General features: G+C 46.6%; 1 protein-coding gene across 1 annotated transcript; it reads left to right on the top strand.

Moving 5' to 3' along the window:
• Positions 1-2,544: 2,544 nt before the first annotated feature.
• Positions 2,545-15,927, top strand: LOC140658441 (cyclin-dependent kinase inhibitor 1-like). The gene is given in 4 exon segments (XM_072876880.1): positions 2,545-3,910; positions 6,521-6,915; positions 6,918-6,962; positions 11,058-15,927. Coding segments are annotated over 4 exon segments (513 nt in total). The 5' UTR covers positions 2,545-3,905; the 3' UTR covers positions 11,126-15,927.
• The last annotated feature ends 1,876 nt before the right edge of the window (positions 15,928-17,803 follow it).

Genomic DNA, 17,803 nt, shown 5'->3' with positions numbered 1-17,803 from the left:
TTTGACAAAGGAAGGATCTCAAGAAAAAATTGCCTAAAACACGAGGCTTTCTTAAAAGATGAAGGACAACCAAAAAGCACTTCGCAAGATGTAACAACATAGATAGAGGCAGGCTTTCTTAACATCTGAAATTGCCATTAAACCTTAAAAAAGAAAGCTCTCCTTTTGCAGCCTCAATACTGAAATGCTGGACTAGCACAGGAGCACCTGCAGTGAAAATGGAGCAAAAAGGGTCTCCCCGTTCCACAGGTGGGAGGGCTGAGGGGGAAATTTCAGCCCTCCACCAGCTACCAACGCCCAGTCTCCCACTGCACAGTCCCAGTGGAGTCATTCCCCGTCTTGGGGTACAATGGTTTGCCAACGGTGGGTTTGGGTGTGCGGCAAGGGCACGCGGGGCAGCGGGTGGGTGCGTGTAAGGATGCTATGAGGGGCTTGAGGGAGGGTTATATGGAGGCTGGAAAAAGCTGTGGGCTCCTCTGATGGGAAAGGCTCGACATTGTCCCCACACCGTGGTTAAGCACGCCAGCTTCTGCAGCCGAAGGCAGACAAGGTGATGGCGTGGCCAGTGCTACCAGCGGGCTGCATCCCACTGTTGGCGGGGAGATGTGAAGGAACACCACCAGGCTCTGCTCTGCCCCCTCCTCGCTGCCGGGTTTGGCTGCAAGAGCTCTCCCACCCTGGGGACGGTCACGATCCACACAGAGATGCAAAACGCCATGTCCAGTTTCCCCCACAGGAGTTTAAAGATGGTTTTGAAGGGGGAGATATAAAGCAAAGTTTTGGCATTGCCTTTGCAGGGGTAATGCTCAGGGGTGGAATATGAAAGTACAGTGGAAATCTTATACGTTGGGGTGGAGGAAGATGGGAAAAAGGGCCCTGCTGCCTGAATTTAACAGCAGTCATGTTCTCATAGAATTAATATTTTTATCCCTTTCTCAGCCCAAATCTTCACCTTTCTGATCGTTAATGATATTTTTCTGCCTGCTTTGTAAATAAACTAAAGAAAACCGCAGGCTTTCTCCAGTTCTTCCCTCTCTTCCTGCTCTTGAACATCACTACAGAAACCCAGAGGAATAAAAACAAGCAGGCCTTTCAAATTCAGAAATGGAAGCTCCAAAGATGGAGTTCCCCCAACGCTAACAAAACCCCTGCCTGCTTCTGCCTGTGTATCATAACCTGAAAAAGGGAGCAAATTATACAGACCTACCTTCCCACAAAGGGATTATTCAGCCTGCCTCACAAGTCTTCTGAGAGCAACTGGGAAATTAAAACATGAAAACAATTTACTTCCATAAAAATGTGTTCAGTTTTGGGCCCCTCACTACAAGGAAGACATTGAGGTGCTGGAGCGTGTCCAGAGAAGGGCAACGAAGCTGGTGAAGGGTCTGGAGCAGAAGTCTTGTGAGGAGCGGCTGAGGGAACTGGGGTTGTTTAGCCTGGAGAAAAGGAGGCTGAGGGGAGACCTTATCGCTCTCTACAACTACCTGAAAGGAGGATGTAGAGAGGTGGGGGTCGGTCTCTTCTCCCAGGTAAGAAGTGATAGGACAAGAGGAAATGGCCTCAAGTTGCGCCAGGGGAGGTTTAGATTGGATATTAGGAAAAATTTCTTCACTGAAAGGGTTATCAAGCATTGGAACAGGCTGCCTAGGGAAGTGGTGGAGTCACCATCCCTGGTGGAGTTCAAAAAACGTGTAGATGTGGCACTTTGGAACATGGTTTAGCAGGCATGGAGGTGTTGGGTTGACGGTTGGACTCGATGATCCTAGAGGTCTTTTCCAACCTTAATGATTCTATGATTCTATGAAATGCTAAAGATTACTAAAACTCAGGAAAATATAGTGTTGATTATGATGATAGACAAACGTATGTGACCAAGCCTGGCCACGGCTCTCAAGGCCGTGGACGATTCATCGCAGCAGTACCTTCTTCATACCTCCACTGGCGCAGAACACGAGCTCTCCCCGCCCACGCACCGCAACAGTCACCACCGACACCTGCGGGCGCCCACGCTTTGGCTTCGGCACCGGCACCCACACCGGGAGGGGCCGAGGTGCCCCTGCAGCGCCTCCCCCTGCCCCCGCCCCCAGCCGCCCCCGCAGCCGGGCCCCGCGCCCCGCCCCGCCCCGCCCCGCCCCGCCCCGCCCCGCCCCGCCCCGCCCCGCCCCGCCCCGCCCCGCCCCGCCCCGCGGGCAGAGCCGCACGCGCCGTCGGGGACCGCGAGGCGGCGGCGGCGGCGCACGTGGCGCTGCAACGTGACGCCGCGGCCTGGACGGGCGCCCGCCCGCCCGGCCCCGCCCCGCCCCGGCGGCACGTGAGGCGGGGGCGGGGCCGCGCCACGAGCCCGGCGGCGCCGCACGGCCCCGGCGCCGGTCCCGGTCCCGGTCCCGGTCCCGGCCGCCTCCCCTCGCTCCCCGCCGCTGGCAGGGAGGTGGCAGTCGTGACGCCCCGCATGTAAGTGAGCTCCGGCCGGGAGCCCCGGCGCCGCCAGCCCCCGGGGCCGGGAGGGAGCGGGAGGAGCGGGACGGCCCCGGGGGCGAGGTTGCCGGTCCCGCTCGGTGTTGGGTGTGCACCTCCCGTTGCACGCTCACGCCCGCCGTGGGTGTAAGCAAGAGGCGGCGCGCGGTGGCGCGGCGGCCGGAGGGCATCCTCGAGGGGCAGAGCACCGTCCCCGCCGCCGCCCGTCCCCGCAGCCTCCCGGCGGCGCGGGGGGCTCGCCCGGCAGTGCCAGCGCCGGCACGGCGGGGGCCTTGCCAGCCCCGCCCCCGGGGGGAACCCCGCTGCGGGGGACGACTCCTCCGTGTGTCCTCCCGGTCCCCCTCCGCCGTGCGCGGGGCGAGCTCCCCCGGGACCGATCCCCGCCGGGGGCAGCACCGCGGTGAACGGCGCCCGGGCACCCGATGTCTGTGGTTGAAGGTTGTGGGAGATAAATCCCGTTCGTGCACACGCACCCCAGCCCCGTCACCTCCGCGCAGGGGGGATGTGCGCTGGGACAGGGGGCGGCACTCGGCCGCGCTGCCGGGGCAGCGAGCACCAGGGGAGGCAGAGAAGAGGCGCAAGGACTTAAAGGCGGGACAAGGGCTGCGGCTCCCTCTGCACCCCGGAGGGACGGGGAGGCCTTCTTTCGGCCGTAGTTTTAGAAAAGAATGAGTTCGAGGTACTGCCAGCGGCAGGCGGTGTGTCTGAAAATAAGATTTATAGCTAGCAACTATAACAGCAAATTTATAGCTATCAACGTCATTTAGGAAACAGACCTTCACTGAAGGAATGAAAATGAAACATCCACAGCATTAATTCCCTTGCTTGTCGTCGTCTTTTTTTTTACTTTTTTATTTTTTTTTACTCACGCATACGTTGGCAGTTCAGAAATGTGAGATAACATTCCTCTGATAACTCTGGAGGTTTGATGCAAGGAGCAAGCACTGAACTGCCTAGGAAGCTTGTGTTTCTTTTCATCTCATTCAAGCTAGCACAGAACTGGAGAGAAAACAGAAGTGGCCACTGCTAGCGCAGAGCTCCACCCTTCAGCGTTGCTCCTGCATCTTGGCTCAGTACGGATGTGCGCATGGATAGGCATGAGCTTGACAGAACGCGGCTCGCAGCTCCTTCACAGGTGGCACAGAAACCATGGGTTAAGAAAGACGAGGACCCTACCAGTAATGTTTTTGCATTTCAGAAACATTCCGGTCTCGTTTTACGGGTGTTTTAATACACCCACGCAACTCAGGCTAAGCTGTGGGAATAGTGACGGTGCAGCTTTGGAGCCAAGACCTGGAAAGAATCCTGGAAAAAGCGAGGGGCCGCATCCTGGTTCTGCTGCGGTAAACTTGCACTGACTTCAGTAGGGCCAGGATTTCACCCTGGATGCGACCATAAATAATGGAAACGGCAACAGGCAGTATATACACATGATGTAAGTTTAGAAGAGTTAGAAGCATTTGTGATTCATGACATAATTAAGAGCATTAGGAGGAAACTTTCCATAGGGAAAGGTTATTCTATAATTATCCTCTCTGCTGGCTTTTTATCTTCCTTTGAAACACCTGGAATTAGACAGTCTTAAAGACAAGGCACTGGATGCGCAGGCTGCGCTGGAATAGCCATAATCATTAACAGAGCAAGGCAGAGTCTTTATTTTCTGGTTCATTCCTGTGTGATATTAAAATATGCTATTAGGAAAGGCCATAGTTGTTTGAGAAATACCTTCTTTCTTCCTAACCCTGGTTCACTGATATCAAACAGTTCCTAATACATATGAGGAAGCTTTCTAAGAAAGCGGAATATTCCTGCAAAGCACTGTGTGTCCTTTCCTAAGACCTTTTGCCTTTTCCCAAGACCCGATTGCCTTTTCAGTGAACTCAGGTTAAGCTGCCGAGGGCTTGGCAGCAGATGAAGAAGCAGCGGAGCTGTGATCATTATTAGCTATAGTGGCGGCCGGCACCGCCGAGTATCCCGGCGGCTAAGGGCGAGGCTGTGTGCAACCCCGGGAAAAGTTTTGTGTGAAGTTTGGGGATTCTGGATGCCACCTAGAGGATTATCCTTGTCGTTGTGCTCTCGGCTGCTTTTCCTCAGGAAAAGTGCTTTCCTACCTTTCCTAGGCCCTGCAGGGAGCATCTGGTGGGCAACTGCCAGCTTTGCTCCCGGTGGCAGCTGAGTGCTGAAGGCTCACGCCAAACGAGCTGGTGTAACCACACGGCACGGTGTGGTACTGCCAGAGGGACCTGGCTGGGGCCCAGGGGGCACTGTGGTCCTATCAGACCTAATGATCAGCCCCAGATGGTGTCCCAGACCGAACAGGGCTACTCTGTTTCCCATCCTGGAGCTCCATGGGAGACATCAGCCTCCAGAGAACCACACCCAACATTCGGAAGTCAATCCATGCACCAGAAGGGCAACCCAGACCTGGCACTCTGTGGGTTAATTAACTGTGGTTGTGGGCCATGCATTTGAAGGACGCTGGTTCAGAGCTGCTGAGGGCAAGGAATAAGATTTACGAACGGATGCAGAAGCCAGTCTGCCTCTTTGGACCTGCACTGCTCAGGTGTGTTATCAGCTGCAGAACTGACACTCAGCTTCCACCTAGGAGGAGGTAGCCACATCCCTCAGTATCTGAGTTTTCTGTGGCAGGCTATGTGCAGAACCATCTAAGAGCCAACACCGCCCTGTTGCCGACAATGTCTTGATACCGGAGCCGTCAAGTGACATTTTCAGAGTAGGCACTTGGGGTGTGATTGCGAGGGGATGCTCAGAGTTCACGTGGATTAGATACAATGCTGCAAAGATAATACGGGGGGGTGATTATACCAGTCACATCTGGGTTTGTGTCTGCTGTGGCTGAAGCACCCTTCGGGATGTTGGAGACCAAGCCTGAAGCTTGAGGTTCTGCAGGCACTCTGCCGCTCTGACTATCTACATGGTCTGTAGGCAAATCACCGGTTGACCTCTTAGCTCTGTCCCCAAACTCTTTATGCCCTTCAGAATTCAGTAGCGCAACAAATCCAAAATTTGGCTGTTTACTAATTTTTCTGAGAGGTTTCTTTTTAGCGTGTCTGCTGCTACGCATCACAGCTTGTAAGAGGGGCTGAGTTTTGTGGATCCAGAGAGAGAAAGAATTGAATGACCTTTAAGATCTATTTTCAAGCTCTTCCAGAAATTAAAGACCTGGTGCAGGAATTAGTGGGTGAATGTATTTGGTATATTTGTGCCCTTCTGGCCTATGAAATCTGCAAAATGCCTGATTTCTCTTCTCCGTCTTGCCGTGTCCCCACCTTACCGGCCAGAGGAGGGTGCAAACCCCATCTTTTCTGTCCCCATGCCAGCCTACCAAATGGGAAGTCCACCTACTGATGCTTGATTGGGATTTGCTATTGTAGGAAATACAGTGTTTTTGTCTGTGACTGGGACCATTTCTCAGGCAATTGCTTCAAGAAAAGGGAATGAAAATGTCAGGCAAGAAACAGGTGATTGCTCTGATCATCTTTAGCTTCCAACTTGGCTGACACTGCAAAACAAATGGTAAGAGTAGTCAGGAAAGAGATACCACCTTCACTGTAAAATTAAACGTGTCTTCTGTACTTTACTGATTGCCATCACCCTTTGTTGTCTTGGAAATTCTCCTTCTCAGGCCCTTTCCCTTGTTTAAGGTGATACACACGGCCGTTTTCCCCAAGTACTACTTCTGTGCTTTCTGTCTTTTGCTGCACTACCTCAAGGGATGTTGTCCACTTCCTCGTGCGTCTCTGTCCCCTTAGGGCAAGCCCTCACTCAGTGTACACTGAAATGAGGGTGCACAAAAGAGGCAAGGGCTTTTCACCCTTCCCCATCCTTCTATAGACACATCCTATAGATGGGAATTCTCACTCTGGGCTGGAGATTGGGATAAATTTCTTTCAAAATAAGCCAAGATTTCCTGTAGCGGGATCAAAAGTATCTAGGTTTACTGCCCCACTCCCCTTAAAGAGTATGCAGTGCCCACTAAACTGAGCATGCAAAGGGTGGCTAATGGTCTTTCTCTCCTTGGCAGGGAGTCAGTGCTATATACACTCGCTGGAGAGCAGCACTGGGCAGAAAAGATGGAGCGGAGGCCAGGGAAGACAACCCACGCCCAGAGGAACCTTTTTGGCCCTGTAGACCATGAGCAGCTGCGGCAGGACTTCCAGCATATGCTGCGCAACAGCATCGAGGGGGCCCGGCAGAAGTGGAACTTCGATTTCCTCCGGGACACGCCGGTGGAGGGGCTCCTGCAGTGGGAAGAGCTTGAGAGCCACGAGGTGCCCGCCTTCTACCACAGCTGTGTGGGGGGAGATGCTCGGAGACCACTGCAGCACTTGAACTGGCCCCTGGGCAGGGAGGACAAGAGTCACCACTTTGCCCAGGTGGCACTGACTGAGAAACCCAAAACTTCCAAGAAAACAGGGGCAAGAGGATCTTGGAAGGGAAGAAGAGAAGAGAGACATCTTTGACAGGTGTGTGAGACCCTGGTGTGGCTCAGATGATCAAACCTGGTCCCAGCAGCTGCTTAGAATTTCTGTGGTGGGCCCGTAAACCAGTCTTGCTTTAAGAAAGTGCAAACCTTCAAAGAAGCATCTGCAAGAGAAGGAAGACACACTCTAAATCGATGGGCATGGGGCTTGTGTTTTTCAAAGGTGCTATGCCACAACTGCCCTCCTGGCCCTGGGGGTCTGTTTAGGACTTGTCACAGAGCAATAAGATAATGACCGCTTCTTGCAGGAGGATAGTTGGCATGGTTAGGAGGGTTAGATGTTTAAAAAGGCAGTCTAAGAAAAGTAGTGAGGTGATTTCTCAAACAGGAACCCAACAGGAAAACAGAGTTGCCCATCGGATGGGGGGTTTTGGTTTTTTGCTTGCTTACTGGTTTGGCTGTGTGCACCCTTTCCTGAGTGCAATAAGGAACACCATTCAGCCAGCTAAGCCCTAGGAGGAAGACCAGAAACCAGAGAAAGCAGCCAGGTCTCCTGCTAACTTCAGCTTGGATATTATACTTGGTGAAGGCATCCAGGAATTTTAAGGGCAAATCAATCTTAAACTTGGCCAGGCGGCAGAAAGGGCTAGGTTTTCAAATGCCTCTCACCAGAACTTGCTGCCAGATGTACAAAGGGAGTGGGTTTCAGCACCCGTAAAAGAGCTTTAGGTTTTTGAAAGTCCTCAGCATCCTGCATGCTAAGCTCTTCTGAACATCTGGCCCCTCATTTTCTCTTCTCAACGGGATTTGAGTTTGTTTGAAAAATCTAATCCCATATATTAGATTTCCCTTGTATGTATTGGGGTTTTGGTTTATCCTGACTGAGATTTTCAGGACGTAGACCAAGGATTTTCTTTTGGGAATTTGATGTGAGACACTAGCTTGAAATTGCCTAGAAGATAATTGAAGCTAAGGTTTCAGGAAACACTTTCTGAGCAGTGATGTTGATCTCGGTTAAGTCAGACAATAGACTAATTTGCTATTTGAGGGTATGAAACTTAATTGCTAGCGAGAAGTTCAGGAAGAGGTTGGAGATTAATGAACAGTGGAACATTGCACACTGGAGTACAGAGCAATGATATTTAATGAGTGCTCTTTTCTTCTCCAAAGCACTTTACAGCCATTAACTAATTAACAGTATAATTTACAGGTAGGAGTACAGAAGTGTAATTCAGAGCACAATGTTGTGATGGTTTGAGGGAACTGCTGTTCAATTGTAAATCTCTCACTAGGTGTGTGGGAGTAAATTATGCAGATATTTCCAGGGGATATTTTTCTTCTGTTTTGTTTTCCCCAGGCAAGAAACATTTCATCAGGGGATGTGGAAACCAAAATACCACACTGCACAGTTTTAACACTTTCCCATATGTGTTTTCATAAGAGAAAACCCTTTAGTCTAACAACAGTACCCTTCTCCCCAAGGAATCTGGGTGTGCGAGATGGGCCAGGAAGATCATTTGCAGTCTTCTCTTTTGGTGGGGCGTGGAGATCAGTCCCTCTCTCAGTCCTTCTCTCACAGGCACACACACACACATCTGCTAGCTGAAGGATGCATTAGAAGTTTCCCTCTAGCTGCAGGAACCTTGTCCCTCTGGGCACAACTGAAGGAATTCAGGCAGAACTGAGCCAGGGAAAGTGATACCTACTGATACAGTCTTACCCCATGCTTCCACCCCTTCGCTCATCTTCTGCCATCCTGTAATGAAAGGTTAGTTTAGGATTAGGATCTGAGGTTGGATTTGAACCCAGTTATCTGCGTTCTGCTTTGGTCAACAAGAACACTGTAATGCTTTACGTTAAGATCCAACAATGTGCGTTTAATTTAGACTTTCAAAGACAGCTGTGGCCCATTAAATAAGTATCGATGTATTAAAAACCAACCATGGGGTTTTGTGGGCAGTGGCGCCTCTAGAGTGGAAGGAGCAGAGGTTTTCCTGCTGCATTTGACTCCTCAGACATGCAGAGAGCTAACCAGTACAAAAGTAGATTTTCCCTTCTATCTCCCAGCCCTTTTATGTAGACTGACTCCATCTCCATTCTCTTTTTCGTTGTGGACCCAGTGTGGTTCTGCTCTGTTTTCTGGGAGAGCCTCAAATTCAAAAGAAGCTCAGATACAGGCTATAATCCTTTTCCACTTTTTCCTCCCCCCCCCCCCCCCCAGTCAAGGTTGGCAAACCATGCCAGCTCTTCACTCTTTTTCTTCTCTTCCAAACTTTTTGGCTTGCCTCAGTCAGATACACCTAGACTTTGGCTCTTTGGGAGACATTCATACATCCTTGCCTCCTTTGCAAAAGGTCAAAGAGAGAAAATTGGTAACAGCCCTATGTTTTCACTAGCTGGTCTTACTTCTGAAGCAGGTAGTTCATGCAAGATGGCTGGGGAGACAATGGGGAGGAAAGGAAAGCAGGTATTTAGGTAGGTATATTTAAACAACAGAAATCTTTCCCTCCTAGGTCCCTGTGGCCAGGCTTTCCTACGGACAGGCTGCAGGCAGCGTCCTCCTCAGTACCTTCCTTATGCCAGTGCAAGTGCACAGGGTCCCTTAGGCAAACCAGCCAATTTCCATGGACTCTGTTTAGCATCTTAGATGGAGGCTAGATCATCTGAATATGGCTCTGGGGAATCTGCATCTCCCTGGCTTTTAAGAGCCTCTATCAGTTTTGAAACTAGGCTCCATTATGTGGGCATCTGAGCAGTTGGGCTCTTGCTAAAATTATTCATAGGCAGAAATGGGAATACCAACTATTGAAGTCTTTTCTGAATTTCATCTACTAAGCATAATTCCTAATGCATTTCTTTTCCCAAAATAAAATGAAGGATAGCTATATAGAAGTCTTTTAAATGGAAGAAATAAGTAGTAAGGATTACATTTGGTAATGTAAGCTTGTTTTTCTTACTGCTATTCCTTTCCTCTGCTGCTCCACTGAGACGCTACAGCAGGTTATAGTAATAGTGGGATTTGCTTTTCTACTGAGTTAGCAGTGCGTGCTGCTGCCCGGGAGAATATACTCTCCTTGGGATCACGTCCTGCTCCAGAAGTTTAACTTAGGGCTAGCTCAGGTACCGCTGCACTCCATTGCACTCTGCCATGCAGACATATCCTTAAGGAAGTTGGCTGCAGGAATCTCCTTGCACAAACTTGGCTGTGAAAGCCTACAGAATTCCAGTCATCCCGCCAATAACGTTCTGCATTGAAATCAGTGCAAGACTTTATGCTGCTAGGACTCAATAGGTGTTGCCAATTTGACTGTATAGAAAGCTCAGGTTTAAATATCATGGAGCCCACATCCTCAACTGAAATTGGAGCAAATTCAGTACTATGAATACAGACAATTTACACCAGGTAAATCCCATGAACTCTAAATATAAACAAGCATATAGCTTCCATTTCAGCTAATGCTGCTTTATTTACCTGAAAAAAGTGTGTATTTTTTGTGCAAGTCTGGGAGGCAGAGAAGGAACTCATAGGGGAACTCCTGTGTTGTAATCATGGTTCTGTAATTAAGGTTGATTTGCATTTGCACCTGAAACAAAGATTCAGCCACATGTACATATGAAAATGTAATGGGTGTTCTCCCCATGAGCCACAGTGCTTACTCTCTGAGCAAAGAATTGGTTATAATTCAGTGATGGTGCAAGGTTTTATGCAGTCCTCCTTGAATCTGCAGTTTGATCTAATAAGCAGAAATAAAGTGCCCCATATATATAGTTCTTCTGACATTATTTTGCAGAGTATTTTTTGTTATTTTTAAGGAGGGGGAAAAAAACCTATTTCTGTCTGGAAAGCACTGCAGCCATGGATCTAAAAGTTGGATTGAAACGTCACATTGCTCAGCTTGCATAAGAGGGTCCAAAGTCTTTTGATCTCAACTGGATAAAAGCCAGCACATTTCCTTTGTTTCACTTGGTATTACATAGCTTTGTGTGGAACATGCTAAAAGTATTAGTTTTGTTCATTCACAAGCCATGGAGAAGTCTCAATGACTTCTTCAACACAAAAATGAGATTTGAGAGATTTATTGAAAAGCAGCCATTATCAGTGTCGTAGCACTAATTCTGTTTATGTGTTGTTCTCCAGATTACTACTCGGCAAAGAAGCAAGTCAAAACGAATATGCAAGCTGCTGCAAAGAAGTCAACTTCTTGAAGGCAAGGAGAGGTTTGCTCTGCACTGGAGAGGTTGGAAACATCTGCCAAGCTTCCTCAACCTTCAAAAACTGGGTGTGCAGGCTGCGGACACTTAGGGGCATCCCACAGAGATGTATTCCTGACAGCAGCAGTGAAAACAGAAAATACTTTCATTGGGATGGGGTCAGGCCAAATCAACTGGAGTCACTTTGATGAGAAATTACTGGCCTTAAAAACCACTGGTAAGCAAGTTTGGACACTACAGAAATTGGCTAAGGCTAGCAGTTTAACGTGCATTAAAAATCACTGTACATGAGAAAGTGGTAAACAGTTAAAACAACTGTATATGTGTAATAATGCACTTGGACAAGTCAATGTACAGTTGGAGTCTTTGATATTGTCACATCTTTATATACCCTCTTTTTTGGTTTTAGCAGGGCCGGCTTACTAAGTTTTACCGTTTGAGCTTTACAGGTCTGACACTAAAAAGAATTCCCAGACCTTTCTGTGATTTTTTTTTTCAGGTACAGAATTTTGTGCTTGCAACTATTCAGGGCATAAGTAACAGCGCTTGGGTGCCAAACATATATATTGCTGGGATGTAAATGGAGAAAGCTGAAATTATTTGGGAAAGTTTCCATTTATATCAGCAGCCATTTTAGCCCTGTATGTCTGCTCCCCCCCCCCGCATGAATTAGGTAGTTAAACTTACATAGTACAGGGAGAAATTTTCAGATATATTCTTGTATGTTTCAAGTCATTCCTGTTACCAGCTGGGCCAAATCCGGCCTTTATTTTGGGTTGTGCTGTTCTGTCTAGGTCTATGAGTTTGCAGTGAAAAGGAAGCTAAAATTTGCTCTGCTTTTGTCCACGGTGTTGTAAAATGCCTGCTGCTTGTAAGAACATAGTAAGAATGAGGGAGATGGTTTAGTTGCCATTTTGTGCTTTTTATTCATACTACTAATCTTTCTATAAGAAAAGAAAGGGCATTAATAACACGGAAATGTTACCCATGCAACAATCTTGGTGTTGCATGGACTGCTTTTCTATGGCATTTGTTAAACATATACTTTTCCATCACCTACATTTTATTTCCCTTTCTTATTCCCCTGACTAGGTGGGATAATTGAGGTTTTACAGCACATAATAATCAGCAGGTAAACCAGAAAAAGAAACCTATAAAATATACGCCCTAAATTATACTGCTGCATATGGCCTTAAGACGCATGCAGTGTTTATTGAACTTATTTGGAAAGAGGTCTGTAAATGTCAGGTTTTTAGAATGACATGAGATGATGGACTGCTGCTTTTTGTCTCAAATCTAAACAAACTAAGGTTTCTCTTGGGTAGTAAAAATCAGTGTGCTCGTGTGTGTGTGTCAGGTGTGCTCACGAGAAGTGGTGTAAGCAAGTCATGTACCTTGCATTACATGCAACATCAGGAGGGTTTAGTGCGTTTCTTTTTTTCCCATTAAGAGCTACAAGTGTTTAGATGTAAATAATAGTTGATTTTCCCCCAAATGGCACAAGGCAGTGATTTTACTCTGTTTCTTTATGCTGAGGTAAAGATGCTCAGCAAATTGCAGGGTCAGAGCCTGTTTCCAGCTACATAGAAGAGTCGCAAGATGCGATTTTCCCTCCTGAATTTTTTATTTAGTTAGGAACAAACCTTGCTCCAGCTGATGTCAAAGGGAGTTTTACCCAAATGAAGCAGGGTGAGGGCCAGCCTGGCAACTGCTGCTCGCAGAGCCTTCAGTGTGTGGGCCAGGCCAGTCTGTTACACGCTTTTCAGCCTGCCGAGATGTAGCATAAAGGTGTGGGTCTGGGCTTTTTGTATGTTTGCTTTTGTTTTTAATCTTTGCTTGTGATTAGAACAGTCTAATCTATTTTTATTTTTTAAAGTGTGGTGATTTTCTCTAATTAAGAAAAATTGCACAACTGTCTGTCCATCTGTTTGTGATTTTAAAGCAGACCAATGACATTGTGCACCTTTTTGGTTTGTAGCAAGGTTACTTAAAGAATTACTTTCTGACCAGGGTGGCACAAGCTGTGCATAAAAGCCCTAAAGTCTGCCATGCACGAGATTATCGTGAAGTAGCTGAGTCTTTTTCTTTCAAGGGGAAAAGGGATGCTTCTCTTTATTAGGAGAAATAATGACTGTCATTGTACTGCTGTCCCAAAGAAACAAGAAAGACCTTTTTTTGTTTTCATATTAATTCCAAAACAGCTCAGTGCTTAAGCGTATATTTAAAAGGAAGTATCTGCCTTAGATGCTTTGTAATCAGGACACTATAATGTCATTGGAATTCGTAAAATAATTGTTTAAATTATCAATAACAGGTTTTGGATACCAATGCAGATATTGGCCTTAGAGTGGAATTTCAGTATATTCAGACTGAAAGGTAGAGACCGTGATTGAACATTCGGCCCGTCCATGTTTATAGCATCTTAATTAGCTGTGACTGTGACGGGGAGCTCAATGCTAGGGTAGAAAAGAGTTTTCTGCTGATTAGACAAAATGATTTCTTTCTGCTTGCTGATTATACATTTGTTAATGTTTTTTTTTTTAAATGACAGAATATTGGAGATGAAGATAACACAGTAACACAGAAGAAGGTGGAGGAGAGGGAAATACTGTTTTCATACCAGTGTTTGAAATGGGAAATTCATATACTTGTACCAGAGGGCCTAATCCTCCCCTGGTGTACTCTGTATTACAGCTCCACTGATCTGTGGTGGAACCACCTTCATTTACACCAGAGGAGAAGTGAGGCTGAGATGTTTTGCACTAGTCCTTTTACTCTACAGAATAAATGGACAAGCAGCTAACTGTGTAAAGCCATTGCCTCTTTTCTACGTACACGGGTTTTAAAAGATAAAGAAAAATGGTTTCTGCTATATTTTTTGTGTGACGGCCAAAAATAACAACAAACCTCTGATTAGTGTCTGAGCTTCATCATCACCAGGGTGGATAAAATATATCTGTGTTCCATTACCATGCTGATGAGGAAACAGTGAAACATGGAATATTTCATTATTTTGTTCAACTTGCGAATTGCACTTTCTTGTTAAACACACTATGCACAAGGGGATATGTCAGTATGTAGCAAAGCTGTAATAATAATATTTTTTTAATAGTAGGTGGGTCTAAAATATTCCCGTTCTTTAAATGAGGCAGCAGACCTGATTGAAAAAGCAATACACTGAAGCTTTGGTCTGCTTCATTCCCTGGGCATAAACAGTGTGTTGAACGTACCAAATTTAATCCTGTAACAAAGCTGTTTGGGGCTTATTTGCTGACCTGTGAGTTTGATGGGCTGCAGGGGTCTATGGCCACCCATCAACCCCCAAAGCGGCACTTTCTCATAATGAGAAGCAAGTGCATGTGTTCAGACTTTGGGCATTAAAGACTGGGTAGCAGCACTGGTTTAAGGTCTTGTGCGGCTGTGTAAGGAGTACACAGCATAAGGGAGACTGCGTCAGGAACCCACAGCATATTGTAACCTCGATATGCTGGTAAGTAGGTACAATTACGCCTACCTGAGCCCTCCTCTTTCCCCTTTTTTGAATATAAGCTGCATGTGTGACTCAGGGCCGTATATTACTCAACAGCCACAACCTAGCTTCCACTGATACCATGGTGTGACCAGCATATACGCTAGGGAAATCAGTAGTTGAGATTTTTTCCATCCGAGATAAATGTGTCCCATATGCAACACAACCTGAGCTGAAAATGGGACAGAGCAAGTCCCAGAACACTTGTTTTAAGTTTTGTACAAACATGGAAATAGTCTCTCAGGTGTGGATTATGTTATTAAATTCCTTTCAGCAGCAACTGGAGAAGGTTGTTTCACTTGGGCAAAAAAGCCAGGAAAAGAGATTCTCCACGTGCTTCCAGTTATTTTCAGGGTGATGCAAATACAGCTTTCTTCTACTAAAAGCAACTCCTCTGCAAACTATTCTGAAGTACCCTTCTGTAGGGTAGTATTGGTTTCCTGGAGAAGCTATCAACTTGCTACAGTAGATGCTTTATTATTTTACCATTATCTTTTGGATCCTTATTAATAGGCTTTGGGGGTGGGCCTTAATATCACAGAAGTATTTGGCTGGAAGGGAACCTGGGAAGTCACCTACTTCATCCCCTTGCACTAAAGCAGGATCGGGACTTGCTTATTCCAAAGCTTGCAAACTGCTGTGAGAAATTAATTGCTCTGTTCACATGGCAAATCTTAGGGGTGGCCAAGGTCAACAGCGTTCCTCCTGAGATTCAGAGGGTCTATGTTATACAGGGTGCTTTCTTTCAGGTATTCATTTTGCTTTGCTTGTTTTGCTGCAATGCTGTAGACACAGTTGAATTCCACACAGGCAAGCTGGTGTGTTGAACCATTTGGTCGTTGGATGTGGATATTTGCAATGTCATCAATAAATGCTGGTGTTTAAATATGTTTTAATAGCAAAAGAAGTTGAATTTTCTTCTTTTTAGGCAGGTTCTTCTTGTTTTGTTTCTGCACTGCTCTGACCTGGCCTCCCTACACTGATCCCTGTTCCACTTTCTACAATTCATCACTTCCACGCACAAAATATTGGCTCGGGCTGTGGGGCAGTATAAGCTGAACTGACCTACAGCCCAGAAAATGTGTTTCTTCAGTGGGTATTTCATGGTTTCCCACTGAGGTGTCACAAACCATATAGGAGGAAACCTTTTTTTTTTTTTCCTTTCTTCATTTTCTGGTATTTTTTTTTGCTTAGGAAATGCTGCCTCTCTTACTTTCAGCAATCTGTTCCCTTGGCAAGAAATACGACTATCAGGTGTTTAAAATTAAAGTTGTTAAAATCAAATTTGCAAAGGCAGGAGGGTTTGCCCCAGTGTCCTGGACATAGTCCAACTTTGGTAATTACGTCTCGCCTAACTAAATCCTTCTTGCAGTTTCATGGCATTCTTCCTGTCCCGCTGAAATCTGCTATGGAGAGCTGCTGTGACATGACATGTTAAACATCTGCCGTGTTTTTACCCAGAAGTGGCTGTGCTTCAATAGGAGATGAAGTGATTTATAATATATGGCATGCATACACGCAGATTTTTTTATTACAATGACTTCTACTGAACTGGAGGAGTTACTTCGGAGCAGCACTTCTGAAAAAAAGTCAGTTCAGGAACTAAATATGGATTTAAAGGTCTGATTCTCTAGTCCCTCTTTCAGATGATCTTTTCCAAACCCATCCCTTTCTCTTATAAGGAGGTGCTGAGAAGTGGCAGGTTCATGTGATCAGCTGTATTTATAGGATAATAACCTTCACTCTGCCCATTAATCCCCTTCATAAAGGCAAGGAGCATTCCAAAGCGCTGAGCAGCTTCAGTGGTCGGGGGGTAAAACCACGTATGCACCTGCTAAATAAATATTTTCCCCGGCTTGGTAGGAACGTGACATTTCATCCTGTGCAATTACGTTGGCGAGAGGCCAAAGATGGGTAGTTCATCCTACTGCAACGCGGATGGGCCAAGGTAAACTGGTGTTTGGAAAGGAGGGCCCTGGGCAAGTGTTTTGCAGCACTGGCTGGGGATGTCTCGTGGTCCCTGAAACTTCAGGAGAGGATCCATGTACCAATGAAAACTATTTTCAAAAATAAAAACCATGCATACTTCCACAGCATAGCAGCAAGGAGGCAAAATGGAGAAAATACACAGATGTGCAAAGGTCAGCCTGGTGTTTTTGCTGCTGTAAATGAAACCGTTGTGGCAGCGGTAATATAATTGGTCTGCTGACTCATTTTCCTAAAAATTTAGGTGGTCCTTGGCATGAAGAAAGTGGAGAAGCACTTTCATGATCCCATTGGAAAAGGGAAACTCGCAGGATCAGGGTGCTGCATAGCACTTGCTTCTGGTTTTAAAGAGTCAAACCATTTTACACTTTAAAATCATAATATTATACTGAGCAGAAAAACTTTATTAAGAATATTTTAAAATCCCTGTCTCAGATATATCCTTGGAGCTGGAGCCATGCCACTAAGTATGTGATGAATGAAATCTCTTTAAAACTCTGTGATAGGAAAACTCCCATTCTAATTGTTTCAGATCATCTGCATCCTGTGCTTGGTTACATGGGGTAATAGAGACCATCTGTCTCCTTTCTTTCCAGTATGTGGATGTGTATCTGTGTGCGGAGCTGTTTTCGCTGATGCAGTACATAGACCCTCCCAAACGTGTGTTAAGAAAATGTGTGTACCCAGGAACAGCCAACCTTTCTGACCTTACAAGCCACGTATCAAATTCTTCATACAGCCAAGAACCACAAGATGCATGTTTTGGCGTGTCGAGGAAAGCGGGGAACTCCAGGAATTAATGGGAAATGCTGGCGACTCCCCTTTGCTCGCACCAGTCTGTTGAGGCACTGGGCTGGGTCCCGGAGCAGCACGGGGATGCTGTTGTCGGCAGCAGCATCTGGAGCTGTCTCCCCTAAAGGGAAACGAGGGACGCTATCTGAACCTCTGTCCTTTATGAGTTTTATACAGCCCACTCATATGCGGCTGTTGAGGCCATATAGATGCATGCGCACAAAATCTCACTAGCAATATTGGGACCCTGTGAAACAGAGTATTTGGGGCTAAGAGAGGAAGGATAGAGCTGGAGACGAAGGGTGGAGAGGCCCATGTCAGGCACTTGAGCCATTTAAAAAGAGCACCAAGATGTCACCAGCCCT

Source organism: Ciconia boyciana, chromosome 1 (assembly GCF_034638445.1).
Source record: "Ciconia boyciana chromosome 1, ASM3463844v1, whole genome shotgun sequence".
Lineage (NCBI taxonomy): Eukaryota > Metazoa > Chordata > Aves > Ciconiiformes > Ciconiidae > Ciconia > Ciconia boyciana.
The sequence above is the reverse complement of the archived record's forward strand: the minus strand, read 5'-3'. Positions and strand labels throughout refer to the sequence as shown.